General features: G+C 35.9%; 1 protein-coding gene across 2 annotated transcripts; it reads left to right on the forward strand.

The window, feature by feature from the left end:
• Positions 1–24: 24 nt before the first annotated feature.
• On the forward strand, positions 25–18,430 carry LOC135689792 (uncharacterized). 2 transcript variants are annotated; one of them, XM_065207142.2, is made up of 12 exons: positions 25–271; positions 967–1,008; positions 4,447–4,567; positions 5,839–5,954; positions 6,201–6,324; positions 7,447–8,026; positions 8,466–9,764; positions 10,880–11,007; positions 13,115–13,197; positions 14,317–14,412; positions 14,770–14,800; positions 18,209–18,430. In XM_065207142.2, exons 1-12 carry the CDS (start codon positions 173–175, stop codon positions 18,280–18,282), a joined length of 2,793 nt encoding a protein of 930 aa, XP_065063214.2. In that variant the 5' UTR covers positions 25–172; the 3' UTR covers positions 18,283–18,430. The 2 variants fall into 2 exon arrangements, with proteins under 2 accessions (XP_065063214.2, XP_088966915.1); XM_089110789.1 differs by lacking the exon at positions 4,447–4,567 and having other exon boundaries at positions 188–271.
• The last annotated feature ends 855 nt before the right edge of the window (positions 18,431–19,285 follow it).

Here is a 19,285-nt window from a genome sequence, read left to right on the forward strand (position 1 = left end):
GCAAGAAAGCCTCGTCTTGAAATAGTCATGGCTGGCTCTAATTTGTTATTTGACGGAAGGATGTTCAAGAGTTAGAAAGGAAGTTAATATTAAAGAAAGTTATTGCTATAATAAGAAAAAGACTTAAACAATGGATTCTATTAGTAGCAAGGATCCATGAAATATTTTGCTTATGGAACTTTGGTCGAGGGAAGATGTCACTGCAGACCTTGTTGTCGCGGAGAACCGTCGATCATATGCAGGTCACACAATTTATCGTGTCGTGCTGAAGGTAAGCCTGATTGACATGGCATTCTTGATTTGCTCATTAGAAGACTGAATATGTCATAAGTGTGCTCTATAAGTCACGATAGATAGGTAATTCAAGCCAAGTCATTCCAGGAAGATTTTTTTATATGTTTTTGTTTGTGCATATTCATATAGAAACATTATCAATAGCATTGCACCCAACTGTATCAACCTTTTCTGCCCCACGGTCTTTTTATTCTGTTGATGATCAAAGAGGCAATAATTTTATAATCTTGAAAACTTTATATTGATTAATGTCAATCTACGAAAAAGGTAATAAACAAATCAAGCAAGAAGAATTATGTTTATATTTATATGCATAACTATATAATAAACAAACCAAGGTTTTGCCTAAAAGCTCATTAAACTGTAGGCTCTGGTTGAAATCACTACAAACGTTGTTTAAAAATTATAACTGTAAACTTAATGTGACTGTAAAACGGAGTGAAATTGAATATTTTTGAAAACTTAGGTCTAAATTTGATGTAACTTTAACCAGTAGTGTGATTTTAAGCAGATTGACTAAAAGCAGAGTTGACTTTAGCTGAAAACTCAGGTTGAAAATTTTATCTGTGTGATGAGAATTGACAAAATCAGGCAAGCTGTATGAATAATCTGGTTTTTAGTAGTGTTGCGTGTTATGTAAAGTTGTAGTCTGAAGAATGATCTTCTTTTTAGGTTTTTACTGCTGGTGAAGTTGTTCCAGTTAAGCTAAATGAGGTAAAATATTGGTTCTGATCTTCTTTTTTGACAACAGGTCTGGCAGCTCTTTGTAGAGCAAAGGGCTATACAATATTGTAGTGTTTTCTTTTTTGCAACTTGATTGAGTATTCATGCTAACATGAAATTATTTATTCTTGCAAAGTGTTCTCTTGAAATGTTCCCCATAACATATTTTTTAATCATACCAAACAAAAAAAATATTGAAAAATATCCAAGCACCAACAATCCATTCTGCAAAAGAATTTCACTGGCCAAGCCCTTCAAATTGGCTAAAAGGGAATATTTCTTGCCATATTTATTGCAATTGTTTAAAACATTTTACTCATTTTAGGCTAAATTTGCTATGTTTGATTTATTCCATTCTTAAAATTGAAATCATTATTTTTGTGTCCCATAAGAGTGTGAGGCCCCTGGACATCCCCCCCCTTGCCTCTTCCTTTTGGTGGCCCTGTCTAGCAGTGGTGGCCTGGCCTTTTTTGCCTGGACGGGCCAGCAGCAAAATGGTGTCCTTCATCACTAACATTATTCTCTTTTCCTGAAAAGATTGGCAGTCAGGTAATGCACTTATATGTTTTAACCTTATATGTCAAGGATAAGCTGACACCCACATGACCACAGGGTCCCAAATTTAAAAATTTTTCATGAGGGTGTATGGACAAGTCAGACCAGCTCACAAATGAAATGGACTGTTTCTTTGTTCTCTTCATAACTGTTGTGTTCATTTGGTGCCTTGGATGAGAATCCAAAGTGCCAGATAAGATATTTACCTTTGTTTTGCTAAACTTGTACTTTGGGCCAACTAAACAAGCCCAAAACATACATATAACACAACTTACAGTCAGGGGGCAAATTAGAAGGGTGTTGAGGTAACAAATAAGGATTCCAGTTACTCATAGGGCTAGAAAATGCAATTTCTAACTTATCTGTGAATTCACTTTGACACAAATGAAAGGTGCTAGAAATGATTATAAGACTACGTCATTTGATACAAAATGAAGTAAATATTTCATCAAACTTAAAAGAAATGTTATAAAAGATCAAAAAAATAAAACGGCTTAGAAAACTAGACCCGACCCAACTTTCTTGTCAAAATACCTAGTACTAGAAACATCAACGACTCCGGAACAACCAAGGGGCAAGAGAGGGCAGGCTTGACTAAAAGGGCATTGGAAAGATAATTCTCAGCTTCTACTAATTACTTCATATCTGCCCTTTAATTTTTATCTTCTGTGTGTATCTTGAACATTGGCTATCTTTTGGCAAAAGGAATTTATTTACAAGTTTTGAGAAGTGTCGTCATGAATTAGACACTACAACCAGAATTTAAAATAAATCTATCTGATTATTAGAAATGGCCGGTTTTAAATGACAAGGGCACTCTGGCCCCCTTTGCCCATCCTATCAAAAGGCAACAGGGGCAGTTGACCCCCTGGGCCCCCTTCCCGTCATCCCTGAGAAACATGAAGTCAATGTTTTGAGTTAAAAGTAATATGTTTAAGTTATCCTTTTTGAAGAAACATAATAAGAGCTGGTTTCAGTTTTAGCCTTGAAAGCAATTTTTAGAGCTATTTTATCTTATCTTGTGACTTGAGATAGCAGACGAACTTATCTAAGATGAAACAGTTAAACAGCCGAATTATCTGTTAATTAGGTCTCTGAAGGCCAGCAGAGCCAAAGAGACTCATTGAAATTCAAAAATTTCCCTATAAGGTGGGGCATGAGTCAGGACACTCTAAACACAGACCCATTAATGCTGTGCCCTCCACACAAAAGAATTTAACAATAAATTTTATGACACTCCTCTGAAAAATTGATTAGTTTTTTCACCCATGGGAACAGTACAAATGTTTTGTTTGGGTAATATAGTACTTAACGAGCCTGAAGACGTGCCCTGTAGTGAGACTGTTCTAGGGGTTATGGGACCATGCACCTCAAGAAAGTTTTTAATTCTAAGGCATCTTCTTTCTCTCTGCTGACCTCCAAGGGACCTAACAACCAGGCAAGTCGGTGGTATCAACAATTTTTCGAGTTTTCAGCGCCCTATACAAGTTTTGGCGCCCCTATAAAAAAGTCAGCTAGAGGGTCCTGGCCCCCTCAGCCCCCTGCCAGGCTGCCACTGCTGTCTAGGAGGCAGGTAGAAAGGGTTGAATATAATGCAAGGCTTTAATATCTGATTTTCATACCAAAGAATCCAAAAACTGGGCTTTTCTAGCATGCCACCATATTAATGCAGTGAGATGATGTTCAGGTTTACCTGCTTACATGGATTGTGTTCAGTGATCTCAAATTTCCTATATATTACAAGTGATATTTAAGTTGCTCAATCTGTTTAAATATTATTTGTACTAAAAACCAGCTGTCATTCTCCAAAGAATAAATTGTTAGCCAAACCTCAATTTATGATCATAGCTTTAAAAGGTTATGTCTACAAGTTATTGATCAGGCTCATAACAAAGCTGACATGATTCAAATAGCAAACATTTTGTTTGGGAGAACTTAGTTATAAACAGCACTCACTTTTCTTTTTCAAGCTTAATGTTAGAAAATCTGATATCTCTCAAATCTTTGATTTAATTCCACACCATTTCCAGCAGCCTTGACATCATTGAAATATGATATGTCCTAGATCTATTCAGACTATAGGTTTTATGTTTGCTGTTCATTTGTATGATCAAATCAAGTAATTTAAGCATCAAACAATTTGTGTGTTTCATTATGGTTAAAAGTAATGATGCTAAATCAGAGATGGTGCTAGGACCAGTATTGGAGGTCCAAGACACTTATTTCCCTAAGGTGCTGATAAAAATTTATGAAAATTCTGAATAATATTAATGAAAATGCATGCATAGGGTTTTTGGCACCTTTTTTAATATAATCAATGTGAAAGGATTGGCTGTCTCAAAGTTGTTTTAATTGTATATAATGACTTTGTAAAAGGAGTTGTTTGTTTTTGCTTGTGTAGATTAATTTAATTTCTGAAGACCGTGCTAGAAACACTGGGAATCCTTAATAAGAGACCAACAGAGAATGAATTGCTGAAAATACCAGATGATTAAATTTTGAAAGCTTATCTTTGTTTTTTGTTACAGAACAAAAATTTTATATCAAAAGGAAAACTTTTTCAGTAGAAAAAAGGGTAACATAAATTCAATATACATATTAACATATAACAATTGAAATTGAACATTCAAAATTTCCTGCCAAACAGTAACAAATTTCATGTGAGGAATTGCTGCTAAAATTTCCTCCTTTGCCTGACATTTTGAAGCCTTGGCGGCGCCCAGTTTGAAGCCATTGACTAGCTTTGTAATTTCCTAGCAGTCAAAGAATGATCTTGGTTTTTCCTCACATACATTAAAATTTCTGAGTATGATGTCTGTTCAAATTTTTTCTTTGAGGCTATCTCAATGAATACAGTTCTCATTTTGTGAATAGGTTTTTGTATGGAGAAGGTACAGCGAATTGAAAAGATTGCACAAAGATTTGAAAAACATCAGTCTTCAAAGTGAAGAGGCATCTGTTTCTTTCCCAGAGTTTATCAAAGCAAAAATTTTTGGTAAGCTCTTATTTTCTTGTTTTTCTCAAACAGCGTACATTTTTGTTGCAGGTGTTAAGAAAACCATGTGTTTGCAGAAACTGATATTTCTCAATCAATTTAAAACTTTTTTAGCATAGAGAGAGGTTCCACAAGTATTTGCAAGAGACTGCTCAATTTTGCTTTTCGCTCTCCAGTATGATTCACTGTGGTGTTATCCCAAATGTTAGAGTGTTAGCCAAAAATATTTCCACATGACTAGCAATTTTTGTATGTTTTGGTGAGAATATGCGTAAAGGCATCCAGTTATCCTTGAGTGCGTAAATATACTTTATCAATATGCTATTGATCGTTACTAGCTAACATTGTAAGACTTAATTACACTTAAAGTTGTGGCTGCATCTCTATAGAAGCATCTGTAATCAGCAAGACACCATACCTTGAACAAAACATTTTAGTGAAATACAACCAATATCAATGTATTGATAGTGAAATGAATTGATGTATTGATGTATTGATGTATTGATAGTGAAATACAGTCAATATCAATGCATTGATAGTGAAATGTATTGATGTATTGATGTATTGATTTTGAAATACAATCAATGTCAATGTATTGATAGTGAAATGTATTGGTGTATTGATAGTGAAATGTATTGGTGTATTGATAGTGAAATACAATCAATATCAATGTTAAATATCAAGGCAAACAGGGGCTTCAATTTGGCCCTCTTGTTCTATTTCCACAGGAAGAATTTATCTAGCGATTTTGGAACAGCCATAAATCTTTAATAAGGAAATCAATAAATTTTTGAATAGTGTATTTTTTGTTTGGATTTTGATTTGTGTGCATTTTGGAAGCTTGCTTAATTCTACAACCTACACAAAACGCTTTGGGTTAACTGTTTTCTTAATTATCTGCCAGTCTCGAGAGTTTGAAATCATACGAAGGAGATACCATAAAAATGCATATAGGGGTGCTATAAAACCGACTAGCACTGGATCAGTGCTGCTCGGAGAAAGATAATTGGCTTTGATTTCCTGAAAATTCGTATAAGAAAAAAATAAGGGGATGCATATGGTATAGCAAAGGAAATAACCAAGACAGGTTGCTAAAATATGAAAGGAGAAGGGAAAAAATTAACAATTGATGATTTGATTGGTTTGCTTATGCATTTAAATGAATGTGTTGCTGCGAAGGACAGATTTGCATAGCTAAATTGATAAAGATGAATATTTATGTTGTAAAGTAATGACGAGTATGCTAATTAAACAGCTATTTTTTCCCTCAGGTCGTTTTGAGGAACATATTATCGAAGAACGCCAACGAAGTGCAGAGCAGTTTTTAAAATTTGTGGCTGAAAGACCAAATCTTTTCAAAAGTGGTGTTTTGAAAAGATTCTTTGAGGTATTGTGAGATGCAAAACATAAGATTTCTCTCATGCAAATATCTTTAGCAGTTTCCAAAATATGCCTGTTTGATATTGATAATGATGTTTGACTTTTGTAGAGTAACAGATGCTTGTGAGAATTCTTGATTTTGTGCAGCATCACCATTTGTATCCTTTAAGCTATGGTGTCAGTCAATCTAAAAAATATTGGACGTTCTAAGGTTAAATACAAATTGTTCTTTTTTAATACTAATGTTTTTTAGGGAGCTGTTAAATGCAATCAGCAGAGTTCCCTGACAGAGCCAAGTGACGAGCCGTTGTATCTTAATGAAATGAATAGTCGATTGTCCCTTTCTGGTAGTATAACGGACGAAAGCAGAGAAATTGGTAAGCGACCCTCATGGTTGTTTTGACGGACTATATTATTTATGCATAATATCCTTTGATAATGTTGTAAGAAAATGTGATTGACTCTGCATTAGCAAATGTCATAAACATGTCAAATGCCTTTTGCATTTCACATATTATTCTTTATTTTAAGTAGGTATGTTGCCATAGTCTTGAAACGCCTTATATTTTTAGTGTAGTTCTGTAAAGGTAAGTTTAAGGCCAAATTAGCGGACACCACAAACCATTACCCTCAGAGGAAATCTTGTAGAGTTAGCTGAGATACCACTCTAACAGGAATCGTTTAGGAGACATTGAAGCACCAAAATTCATATAAAGCACAATATAAAGGAGAAGTGAAGATGCTTTTTAAAGTTTTTAGACATGTAAAAGAGTACAAGAAGACATCTGTCAAGAAATTTGTACGAGTTTTCATGTTTTTTTAGCATAAAAAACCATAAGTTAGATATTCATGTAAATTCTGTCTTTACACATTAAATGCATACATGAAGAATAACGAGGCTTTGGAGCTAAGAAAATTAAAGCGGATGATTTTAAAAAGCTTAAACTAAGGGAGCATTGCAGAATTTTGTTTTGCCTTACATAAGACTTGTCCCTGCTTTTTCTTTGTTTTGGACTTCTTTCTATCACATTGCTTTCTGAAATTTTCCTCTTTTTGAGTAAATAAATTTTTTTTATTCAATTTGCAGAAAATAGTTGAAATCTTAAAACATACCCTCGATACAAATGTCCATTTCAACATTTCTCTAATAGAAATTTTATTTTCAGCAGTTTTTGGATTTAAATGTTCTCCTATGTCTTTGAATTTCAACAACTTCCTATGTTTTTTTCTACTCATTATTTTTCTTTCGTAAGGAAATTGCAGTATTTGTGCCTGTCCTTCGGAAGGTTTTAACGTGGTAGATGCAGGTGAATAGTGTAGTCGACTGCAAATAGACCTTTCTGTCTCTATGTTCTATATTCTTCACTTTGACCTATTTGTGCCTTAGGTATTGCCATTTGGTGATGTGTAATTGTAGGCATTTCAGAAAATGGTTTTAATGAATATTGATAATATTTTCATAGGTCAGTGTTCTTTGAGGAGTAATCTGTATTTTGCAGACAGTGCCGAAGAAGAGTTGGAGCCAATGTCGACAAACCAATCCAGAGGAGTGTGGAACAATAGGCAGCCAACACCAGATCCTCTTGAAAATAATACTAGCAGTGACCCAGAACCAAGGATAGAGGTATTTACCGCTTCTGATGAGACCAATAGTGTTGAAGTTACTCCTGATGATCACGCGAATATCAATGGTATTACTAGCGGCAAAGAAAATTCTGCCCCGGTCGAGGATGAAACGTTAGCTGAATCGCAACAGATTTCAACGGCCTATGTTCAAAACAACCAAAGGTCGAATGATTCTGGCCAAGCAGAGGTATCTGAAATTGACACAATGCGACAGGATTCCGATGCAGCATTAAATTCTGACAAGGAAATATCAGACCCTGCTGATGATGACGTATTTGGTGGCAATGTCGTGGACAACGAAGAAGCCGGCAAGTGGCTACGAGAGGCCTTTTCCGTGTGCAGCGAAGGAGGTGATATTGAGCGACTGGCTTCAGAGGCAGACGACAACCAAGATATTGCATCTTTGAGTGTATCTCAGCTGCATGAAGACAGCAGCGAGGAAGAAGCTAAAAGGTATTCTTCCTATTTGTCTTTTTATGTACTGATTTAGCATTCATTATCAAAGCTGATAAAGTCGCTTCTATTTCCTTAATCCTTAATATATACAATTGTCGTCTATCTATTTTTGCCCTACAGAGCTCTTCAACCAACTTTAAAATCGAAACTTTAAATTTCAGAAAATTGAATTAGATTATTAGAATTGTTAAGTTAATTACAGTGGTTTAGGATCAAGTATAAAGCTATCAGCAATACATGCTAATTGTACTATTTTTATGGTTTCGAAATGGACAACTGCTTTTTTTCCAGCACGGCCTACCTTGTTTTAATGGCTAGTAACATGCTTAATACTTTAGACTAAGTATTTCGTTTATAATGAAAGATTTTCATTGGCTTTTTGTGGATTGTCTCTTTGTTTATATATCTAGCTTGCTTGAATTAATTTTTTCTCTAGCCCAAAAAAGCTTGAAGATGATTGTACTGGAGAAGATGAAGAGGATGACCTGATAGAAGCGTTGTGCAGTTTGCCGAAATTGCCTGATGACGTTGCCGATGGTGATAACGATCAATACAAAAATGAGGATTTGCCCGAATGTGCCATTGACGGTAATATCCCTAAGCAAATTCACGATGATGCACTTGAAGATGACACTAATGATTGTAGTGGACCTGATTTTGGTTTATCGAGAGAAAACAGCTCTTGTCCAAGTTTGAAAGAGGCTGATTGCAGAAATGGGCTCCCAGAGGGTGCTCATGCTGATGCGATAGGTCGTGATGAAGAAGACAAAGTGCGGGAAATTGGAGAAAATGTTAAAGATATGACTGTGTCAGGTAATAACTGCGAGACTTTGCCTACTGATGATGTCTCTGATCGTTTGCTTGCAGGAAGAGACGAAAAGGCGCCAAATTCAGACTTGAAAACGTTTCCGCGTCGTGACAATTCGACAAAAAATCAGTTTTCGTTATCACTAGACGACAAGATGAAGGCACGGATACAAAAAGCAATTGAAGCTGATGACTATGTTTACCAAGCTAGTTTAGCCATGAGTGAAGCAATAGAACGAGAGGAACAGAAACAATACCAGTCGTCTTTTGAACTTTACAAATTAGGCATTGGATTGCTGTTGCAAGGCGTGCAGCAGGACGCTGATGAGGAGCGCCGTGTCGCTGTCAGACGCAAAACAGCACAGTATTTATTGAGGGCTGAGAATGTGTACAAAAATTATTTACATGAGTCGAAGAAAGCAAAGGATTCCCGCAAGAGTGCTATGAACCTTGCGGAAGTCAGGACTATTGGAGTCATAGATAAGATTTTCTTAGTTGAAAGATTTGTGAAAGGGGACATTTTTGCTGTTAAGGTTTTGCATAAATGTGGAGCTGAATATAAAAACAAGAGAGAATTTGTTGCCAAAGGGAATAGAAAATTGATTGATAGCAAGTACATGGTGAAACTGCGTCACTATACAGAGACTAGTACCGGTATTTATTTGTTTTTAGAATTCATTTCAGGTGGACTTTTATGGAACTATTTAGATATGGACCTTAGGTGGAACACAGCCTCTTCAAATTGTGACGTGAATGCTAATATGAATCGTACAGATGCCACCACAAGCCGCGCTGGACAATCACAAAATGCAGAGGCAAAGAGTCTGGAGAAGGAAAACCATGGAGTGACTGAAGATATGATCAGAGTGTGGATGGCCGAGATCGTGTCAGTTCTTAGTGATCTTCATGAGCACGGAATTATCTGCAAGTAGGTGAACCTAAATCGTATCTTTTGCTGGTTGAGCCGTGTTCCATTTAATTCTTTGATAAGCCTATTTGTTTTCACTACTTCATAGCTTTCGAAAGTAGCTTTATGGCACAGAAAAATTGGGCTTATTTACCTATGAGACTTATGTCCTTGTTCAGATTTTAATTCATCTTCATGTTCTTGAATGTAAAAATGGCTTTATACTTTCAAGACCTGACCTTTCAATATGACATAGGTATCTGGTTTGCCGTTGTGCAATGTTTAGAGAAATCATCCAATTATTTTATACTACATCAATTTCTATACAGTAAGTTATTCTGTAGCATGGTTAACGTCGATATCGCAAACTTTACATAGTGCCTCTTTTGCGGTTTACCTCTTTTGCGTTCTGCAGTAATAAATCCACGAGACCATCCACCAATGCCATTATCTTGATATAATGGTTGCCAAAACTTAACCCAATCACCAGAAAAGTCGCAATGTCCAGCGGCTTGAAAAGTGTAAAAAATTACTCTTGAGAAATTCTATAAAGATTGCATTGAAATAAGCCAAAGAAACGATGTTAAGCATTGCTTTTCCGCATGCTAAATTGCAGACATATCGCCAACTCATTAAAGTTATATGGAAACCAGCCTAAAGAAAAGAATAGTAATGATGGCTCTTGTCGTTTTTGTTATTGTTGTTGTAAGTGCCACAAACGAAGTTTTTCGTAGAAAAGTTTGGTTAAGGACTACATCATTTTGTCACATTTTTGGATGTTTGCAGTTTTATGCTTCAAACTGAATTAGTGGACTTCTGGCTTGCTAAATCACTCATTCAAAAGCTTCTTATAAGTTTTCTGACAAAATCTTATAATAATGACTTATGGAACTGTTTCTTTTGGTTGTATTTCTTTGTTTCTTGACGATGTATTCTTAGCAAACGTCGAGCGTGTTCAAGCAACATTTAACGTCACTGTCATCACGAATGGAAATATTTCTTTACCATTAAACACCCGCTAGCAACTACAGGAGAAAGTACTGCAAGATAGTCAGGTTTTGAAAAATTATAGGCGCTCTCTCAAATATTTTTTGATTCAGAAATGTATAAACATTATACTGCTATTGTCTTTTTAGAGATCTCAATCCACGGAATATCCTGTTGGATAGCGACGGCCACATCAAGCTGACATATTTCTCAAACATCAGAGGTGTTGAATACTGCATTGACGAGAATGCCTTGAAGAGATCTTATGCTGCTCCAGGTTTGCCTGCCCCGCTTTGATCTATTCAATGAATTCGTATTCTCGAAACATTTGCTCGGTCAAACACGCTCAGCATTTGTAGCTAAACTTCCTTGGGGAAGGAGAGGTGCTCATTTATTTTAGGGAAGGGGTGCTCAGGTTACTTTTTCAGGTTTAAAATGTGGGCAAAAGTGATTTTCAGGGTCTCTAAATTGTTCATTAATTTTTTGGGTTTCCAAAATTATGTTTGTTTGTTTTCTTGAACATGGGAAAAATTTTAAGAAAAAAGAGAAAACTTGCTGATTTTTTTGTGCAATGGGAGAAAAATTATTTTTTGCGTCCATTTTTTGGGTTGATGGTTTGTACCCCTGCCTGAGAACCTCTACCCTAAGTATTTTCCAACTCCCCCTCCCCCTCCTAGGTCAAACATCATTTGTCATCGGATCTGTTTTTTTTCATCCCACACTAGAAGAGATTTTTCCGTTTATCGCTTGTCTTGATCTTTTACTTTAATGAAGAAAACTTTCAGAAGCCTTTGGCAACTGCATATTTAATCACATTACTCATTTTTTATAACAAGATGACAATCCTTTTTCCTTGATCCCCAACCAAGCAGCGTTTTAAAAACCGCAAACAATTGCATCCTTAACTATATCACTCATCTTTTTATGATCACGTGAAAATATTTTTTCTTTAACGAATTTAAAGATTATTCAAATTATATTAAGGTAACTTGGTACCTCTATTGAGTTTGAAAACCATAACTAAAACAATGCATGATCATAATTTTTTCGGTGGTACAAAACTTGAAAATGGCTTTGAAAAAAGCAAACATGCGATTCTGCTATCGGGCAGCTGCTACTGGAAAACCCAGATTGTGCAAAAAAACTATAATGGCGCCATGTTTCGGATTATTGGTGAAGCCTGTTCATCGTTCCATCTAGCAGTTTTAGAATCTGTCTACATAAGGACGAAAAGCCGCTTTTGTGTAGACAAAAGGGGTTCATTTTCACGTTCGGACTCCATTGGTACCACAACAGTTATTTGCTCGCATCTCTGATTGGCCAATTTCGATCCACAACTCGGTATATATATTCCCTAGCGTAGAGTTTTCGATCTATTTCTGACGTTTTAAACTCTGAAGAGTGTCAGACGAAAAGCTGTAGTTTAATCAAATTTTTACTTTTTCCAAAGCCATAATTTTTTCCTAAAATTTTTGCTACCTCCTTAGTAAAATCTGAGTGAGATCTTTGCGCTCTTTTGATGTTGGTTAGGCTGTGGTTCGATAGATTCATTGCATCGAACTTGATTAGTTTGTCGCGTAGAGAATTTGAATTTTCCATTCTTTTTAGGTATTTAGTTCCGGGTCTAGTTTTTTAATTTATACGTGTCTTAGCATCGTATTAAAGATAATCCTTTTATCATGTAACATTGGTTAGTACATGATAATTTTCATCACTGTTACAAGTTAACAGTATATTCATCATCCGCTCAGACTTACCTTCATACCCCCTTTTTAAGCGAAATTATTCTTGCATAAATTCTCTGGCGTTCAATGAACACCTTCTGTTTAAGCGAAATTATTCTTGCATAAATTTTCTGGCGTTCAATGAACACCTTCTGTTTAAGCGAAATTATTCTTGCATAAATTTTCTGGCGTTCAATGAACACCTTCTGTTTAAGCGAAATTATTCTTGCATAAATTTTCTGGCGTTCAATGAGCACCTTCTGTTTAAGCGAAATTATTCTTGCATAAATTTTCTGGCGTTCAATGAGCACCTTCTGTTTAAGCGAAATTATTCTTGCATAAATTTTCTGGCGTTCAATGAGCACCTTCTGTTTAAGCGAAATTATTCTTGCATAAATTTTCCGGCGCACTTTCTGCAAAGTCTCTGAAGCCAGCTAAATGATTATGCAGAATATTGCAAGGCATTTTGAAATAGATTAGCAATGTAGCTAGACAGGTATCGTGACCAATAAGATGCAGTATTTATATGAAAATCGGTAAAGCTATTCTTATAACTTTATTCAGTTTAATTCATTTGTTGATGCGTCAACAATTTTTATTTTTGTGTTGCTACCTCATCATTAAGTCTTCCAAAAATGACTTTAATCTATTCTATTGCAGAGGCCAATGGGATATTTCCTTTGACACAGGCAGCTGACTGGTGGAGCCTCGGTGCTATTTTCTTCGAACTTTTGACTCGCAAGGTATAGTTCATTTACCAAACTTGCAAAACTCAACTCTAATTTGCATTTATTAGTCTTGAAACCATAATCCCTTTTTTTACTGTATTTGATACATTTCTTTTTCAAAATCGGTGCTTATTTCAGACTAAATCTATGTAATATTGATAGTCAATGTTGAGGTCTTTCACAAATATTCTTAAACGTGAATATTTGATGTTCTGGCATGACTCAATCGTTTTTGTTTTATATTTCTGTCACTTTTCTTCCTTTCTCCAGCAAGTGAACTTCAAATATTTCACTTTTCAGATCAACTTCTAGGTTCCTTTAAACTTCCCTTATTGTCTCAGATTAGTTTTCAAGTGATTATCACCTTCAAATTGAGTTTTTTATATTTAATTTGAATAGACCATTTGGCGCGGTATTTAAAGCCGTCTAGGACCCACGTAAGGACATTAACCTGTAAAAAATTGAGCTAAATTCAACTTTCATCACAGCTTTAAGAAATTAAGCTTCAGCTGTGACCCAAAAAGCCAATTTAAAAATATTGGAATGATTAGCTGGTTTTTCTCGACTTTCTGAATGAAAGCAGAACGTAGTTTATTGACTTATAAATCTTTCGGCTTTTCGAAATTTGATTTTTGAAAATTGGTATGTAAATATGCACTGAAGATTTGTATATCACCCATAGATTCAATTTCTCAATGGGTTTAATCTTTGCATTTGAATAGAATTTTCACAATGTTTAACAACTTCAAAAAGTTTCCTGTGCCTTACGCCAAAATTTGAAGCTTCTGTGCCATCAAATATGCCCTCTGCAAAACCGGATCAATATCAATTATAGCTAGTTTTAAAAATATTTTCGTATCAAAAGTTTGGTTTGAATCCTTGGCATTGGACCTAGCAATATTGAACAAAAATAATCGAATTAAGCTGTATCAACTCTTGAAAGGTTATGTTTCTACGGAACAAGACATAGGCCTAGAAGTCTTCACTGCAAACATGTTTTGTTTATTTGTTTATGTAATCACCAAACTGGAGCTACACAAGAGAATGCTCAGAGGCAAGACATATATGATAATACATGACCATAATATATAGGCATTTGTGGAACGTTTGCGGGAGACTGATTTTTCTTTGCAGTCTCTTCATTCATGTTACCCAGCTGGAATTCATTCTCATTCGATTATAAACCTCCCAAAGCCAGTAAGCAACGAAGCTTGGTCACTTCTTGCTGGGGTGAGGATTTTTGTTATCACCTAATTTGAGTTATCAGTTATGAATTTTCAAATTTCAATTCTTGGTGCAGGTAAAATTTTGGAGCTTTTCTGCACAGTGGTGCCTTAGTTTAGAAGGTCAAATAGCTCTTGTATATCTACATGTCTTTTTCTCGTTATAATTCGATTTGAAACGGTTTACATTTTCACTCAGAATTACATTTTCACCGAAAGATTCATTTTCTATTTTATTATATTTTATTAAATTTAGTAATTAGATAATATGCCTTGAAAGTAATCTTCTAGCATGTAAGAGCAAATTTTTGGTTTATTTTCTTGAACAAGTTAGCACTAACTGCGTGACTTTGCTTGTTTTTAGTTGATTCGGTATAACTCAAAGGACAGACTGGGTGAGTGTTGATCAATTTAATTATCGTATAAATCAGTTTCTTGGCCATTTATTACTGGTAAAACAAGCTCGCATTTTTTAAGATACTTGTTTAACCTGTTTCCTCGCTAAACTTAATATATGCGGCGATTTCGGAGAAAGCGGACAGCTGCGCACTGTGTCCTTGACCAGAGAGTGCAGAAAGTGCCTATTTGTTGGATGTGTCATCGAATTCTAGGGTCCGGAGAATAGAGCATGCTCCATGTCAACCCTTCACATAAGTTCGTTACATTTTATGCACGTCTTTCAGACTTTTAGATATCAGTAACATCATTACTTAACGAAGAATCTTTCTCACAGCAAGGCTCAACTCTCTACTAGAACTGTGCCTAGTTAAAAGTGGTATTTTGGTAGTCAACATGGTTAAGGTGGTAGTCAACATTTAAGGTGACATCTTAGTAACGGAATCAAAATTTCAACCTTTGCACATAAAACAAGATCTGCACATGACAAAATTTTGCTCTGGAGAATCAACAATTTTCTTCTCCCTTCGTCTTTGTCAGTTCGAAGATTTTTCTACCACTGAGTTGATGCAGAGAAAAGTGCTATGAAATTTCCGATAGTTTCCGAAGTTCATTGCAACAAAATATAATTTGATGTCGTTCTAGGCCAAACTGTATGGTGGAGTGACAAAAAATTTCCAGGGGAGTACCCTCGAACCCCACTTTTCTTGGCTGACTTCACTCATCTACCACCTTCGTACCTTTGGTAATAGTCAGCCCCCATTTTTCCTGCCATACTTCCAGCATTCCTGGATATATGATAATTTATGTAAATGATATAAGCTCTATCTTTGATTGACATTTCGCTCTCATAATACCAGTGTAGCTTCACTTTCCTGCAAATACATAATGGTCGTTGCCGTTGGCTGTTTTGCAAATTGTTGCCACAGCACCGCTAAATTGCAGTTTCACAACGGTCACATAATGCTCTTTTTTGCAAACAACCTTGTAAATCCTCCTTATTCTTGGCTAACCGCCTGATTCTATTTACATAAGTCTAGCCTAGCTTTGGCCTGTCACCTGCGAGTTCTTTTTTCTCATTGTCATCGTATGTCAGGTAGTGGAAGAAACCTTTATCTTTTCGGAGTGTTCGTACGCTCTTTTCATTGTTTTCTTTACTGTTGAATTTCTACCTACTTGCCTAACTCTACAACGATTTGCTCACGGTATGTTGCTTCGATTGCCTGAAACAATCTCTGTACTTGTTCTTTCAAATCATGTTGGCTGGATGCATGTGTTTGAAGCCAATGTAAAGTTGGCTTTTTGTTACCTGATGCCTACGTATTTTTATGAAAAAATGACAATAGTCGGCTTGAATTATTTTTTGCAAACATGCTGCCAAGAAGGATCAAAGGGATTGTGATTTTTTAAACCTCGAATTCTAACGTAACAGTATAAGCAGCTTTCCATTTGGACAATATAAGCGCTGCAAACTTGAGCCGCTTTGCTAAAGATGTCTGCTGCGAAGTTAGCTTTTCATGTGAGCAGTTTTGCAACGCAAGAATACTGACCAATCGCAAGCCGTTTTTTCGATAGATGGCTTGACAAGTTGGGTATACGCAGTCCTTTTATATGGACACATTACCTTTAACAATTATATGTGAAACGTATGTTTCGCAAGAATCCGTACTTGCTCTGATTTTTCATTCGTTTTGTTGATTAACAGCAACTTTTCTGTTGAAGTTGAAAATTTTTGAAACAACTTTGGGTGATAAGGCCTGGTTCAAACGTCGCACTTCTCATGTGCCGAACCTAGCTCTGTTTGGAGCGACACTTGAGCATGTTTAGCGCGACTCCCGTTTCAAACGTCGAACTTAATTATGTCGCGCCAAATGGGTTTTAGGATTGTTACATGAAGTATCTTCGTTGAGGCACGCAATCTCAAATATTTTTTTGAAATGCAAGCGCCCTCCAAGAAAGAAATGAATTATGGGAAGGAAAATAAATTAAATATAATTATGCATTGAGTTCGGTACATGACAAGTTCAACGCTTGAAACCGTGCCGTGCTGGAGTCGTCCAGCTCGGCAAGCTCTGCCGATCCAAACTAGTCTGCCGCTCCTAACTAAATCTGCCGTACCAAATTGATTCAAACGTCGCGCCCCTCATGTACTTAATTCTCGAGTTAGGTTCGGCGCTCGAGAAGCGCGATGTTTGAACAAGGCCTAAGTTGCCCAAACAGTGATGAACTGAAAACTGTGAAACTTACATCGTTAAATGATGCATCGATCAAATCTGATCGTATTGAGTTAGATTGGTTGGTTCAAATATGTGTTTTGCATTGACATTCGATTGTATCTTTTTGCTTAGAATAGAATTGAAGGCGGTTGTCAAAACTTCAAACTTATGCTACCAATTCATCCTAAGGCAGATAATATAGACTCGGCAACAGATAATATAATTACCTCAAAGAGCCCATTTTGGAAATTATTTTATTACCTTCAACCAGCTGCCCAAATAGGAGATTCTATTTTGACATTGTCATGTTAACAGAATTCACAGCTAACCCAATAGAAAGCCACAGTTTAATTTCGCGAATTTGCTTGCCTAAAACTTGGAGGTGTTGCGAATACCTTTATCTGCTTTCGACTGATTTGTTAAAGATCTTGGCGTGGTTCTCGAAACGCGTCTTTTTCTCGTTAACAACGTCAATCTTATTATGAGGTGCTAGTTCCCACCCACAAACCGATGAGGAAATCTCATTTATCTCTTGTGTTATAATGTTTTTTGTAATTATCTGTTACAGGATTTGCTTTATGCTTAATTCGCTAATTTTGTTTCGGTTTGTTTATTGTAAAAGACTATTATTTAATCGCGAACTTCTGTCCATTAAGTCTCAGGGCAGTAGGTTCGGAAATTGTAAGCTCTGTTTAAGCTTGCAACACTATAACTACAGATTGTTGTGAAATCATTCAACCGCTAGAGAAATCCATTTCATTTGCATATCTCATTGGTAACTTGACTGTTTCGTTTGTGAATTTCTTTTGGAGAAGTCATTTTAAGTACAGGCAGTACGTCGTGTCGTTGGCTTATGAAAAATCGAAATGTTTATTTTTAGTACAACGTGCCTTGCGAATGCTTATATTGATATTGCCAATTTGGGCAAAAATACCCCCAACCGACTATTCGGAAATTTTCACAGTCACTTCCAAGATCTAAACCAAACTTCGGCAATCTTGGACACATCTTTTAAGACCAACCCCTAGAAACGTTTCAGGTAGTATGCGTTTAGAGTTTCATATCTACCCCCTCCTTTCCTCAAAGTTGGTGCATATACTTGTTGGTACATATGATTGTAGGTCCTTGTTGTGACGTTTCATGCTGGTGCTAGGCATTATCAAATGTTCTATTTTTAATTCTTTTTTGCAGGCTCTGGTGTGGCTGGCTGTGAGGAAATCAAGTCGCATCCATTTTTTGCATCGATAAACTGGAAAGCGATGTGATGCTCGGAACATAACTGAATCGTATTCAGTAATTTTAGTAAATTTTCGCGATGTATTGCATTTGTTAGGTAGATATTAAACAAAATTTATTAGGAGTCAAGTCTGGAATATTTGAAATTCATTCTGAGTATCTTATTCTGAAAATGGATCACCTCTGGTTTTTCTTGTATCTGTTATTTTCTTTTTCTGGCAACTTCATATTTTTTGTAATCTGATTTGACAACATTTTCCCAAAAATCCCCATAAGATCTCCAAAGACCTCATTAATCAGCTACTTAAACAGATATTGTGAAGGAAAACCTTTGATCATTTTCAAAAAGAAATTCCTACACTCCGACATTTATCTGCCTTCACTCATTTTTACTATTTTTTGTATACCAGGCCTAAATGCTTGTAAAATCGCTAATTCTACTCGAAAATTCTATTACTAGATGGATGTATGTACAAACGCTCTTACATCGAATCTATAGATATGGAGCTAAACTGGTACTGGCCTCGTCTTCCTTATGCTGATATAAACAAAAGTACTTTTTCTTTTTTTGCAAGACCTCGTCAAGATGAAGACCTCGTCTTTTCATGAGGTGATGAAATAAAGAACCCTTATAGAATTGTCGAAAGGTCCTAGAGACACCGGTCTGTATACTGCATAAATATTGAGCAAACACAGGCTTAAAGGGGTTCAATACACTGCAAACACCCTTGCAAATGATAATGCACTCTCATAATTACATGGTTGAAACCTTTGAGCGAAAGCAAAACTCTCTTGGATCATTGCGAAATCCCAAAGATACATTATATCCCACGTAGCTTTGGACAATAATGAATTATTTGGCCTAACCTAGCTTCAATCGTAACGATAGCTCCGTAGTTGTCCAAGCGACAAGTTTCTTTCACCCTGACATTGATCGATTAGCAGCAAACTCTACTAGTAAAAGCATCCTTTCATGCAAATTTTCTCTCAATTCCGATTTTAAAGTAAATAAAATCATCAAAAATTAGGTAT

This window comes from Rhopilema esculentum, chromosome 10 (genome assembly GCF_057945365.1).
Source record: "Rhopilema esculentum isolate cy_ngs chromosome 10, ASM5794536v1, whole genome shotgun sequence".
NCBI classification, from domain to species: Eukaryota; Metazoa; Cnidaria; class Scyphozoa; order Rhizostomeae; family Rhizostomatidae; genus Rhopilema; species Rhopilema esculentum.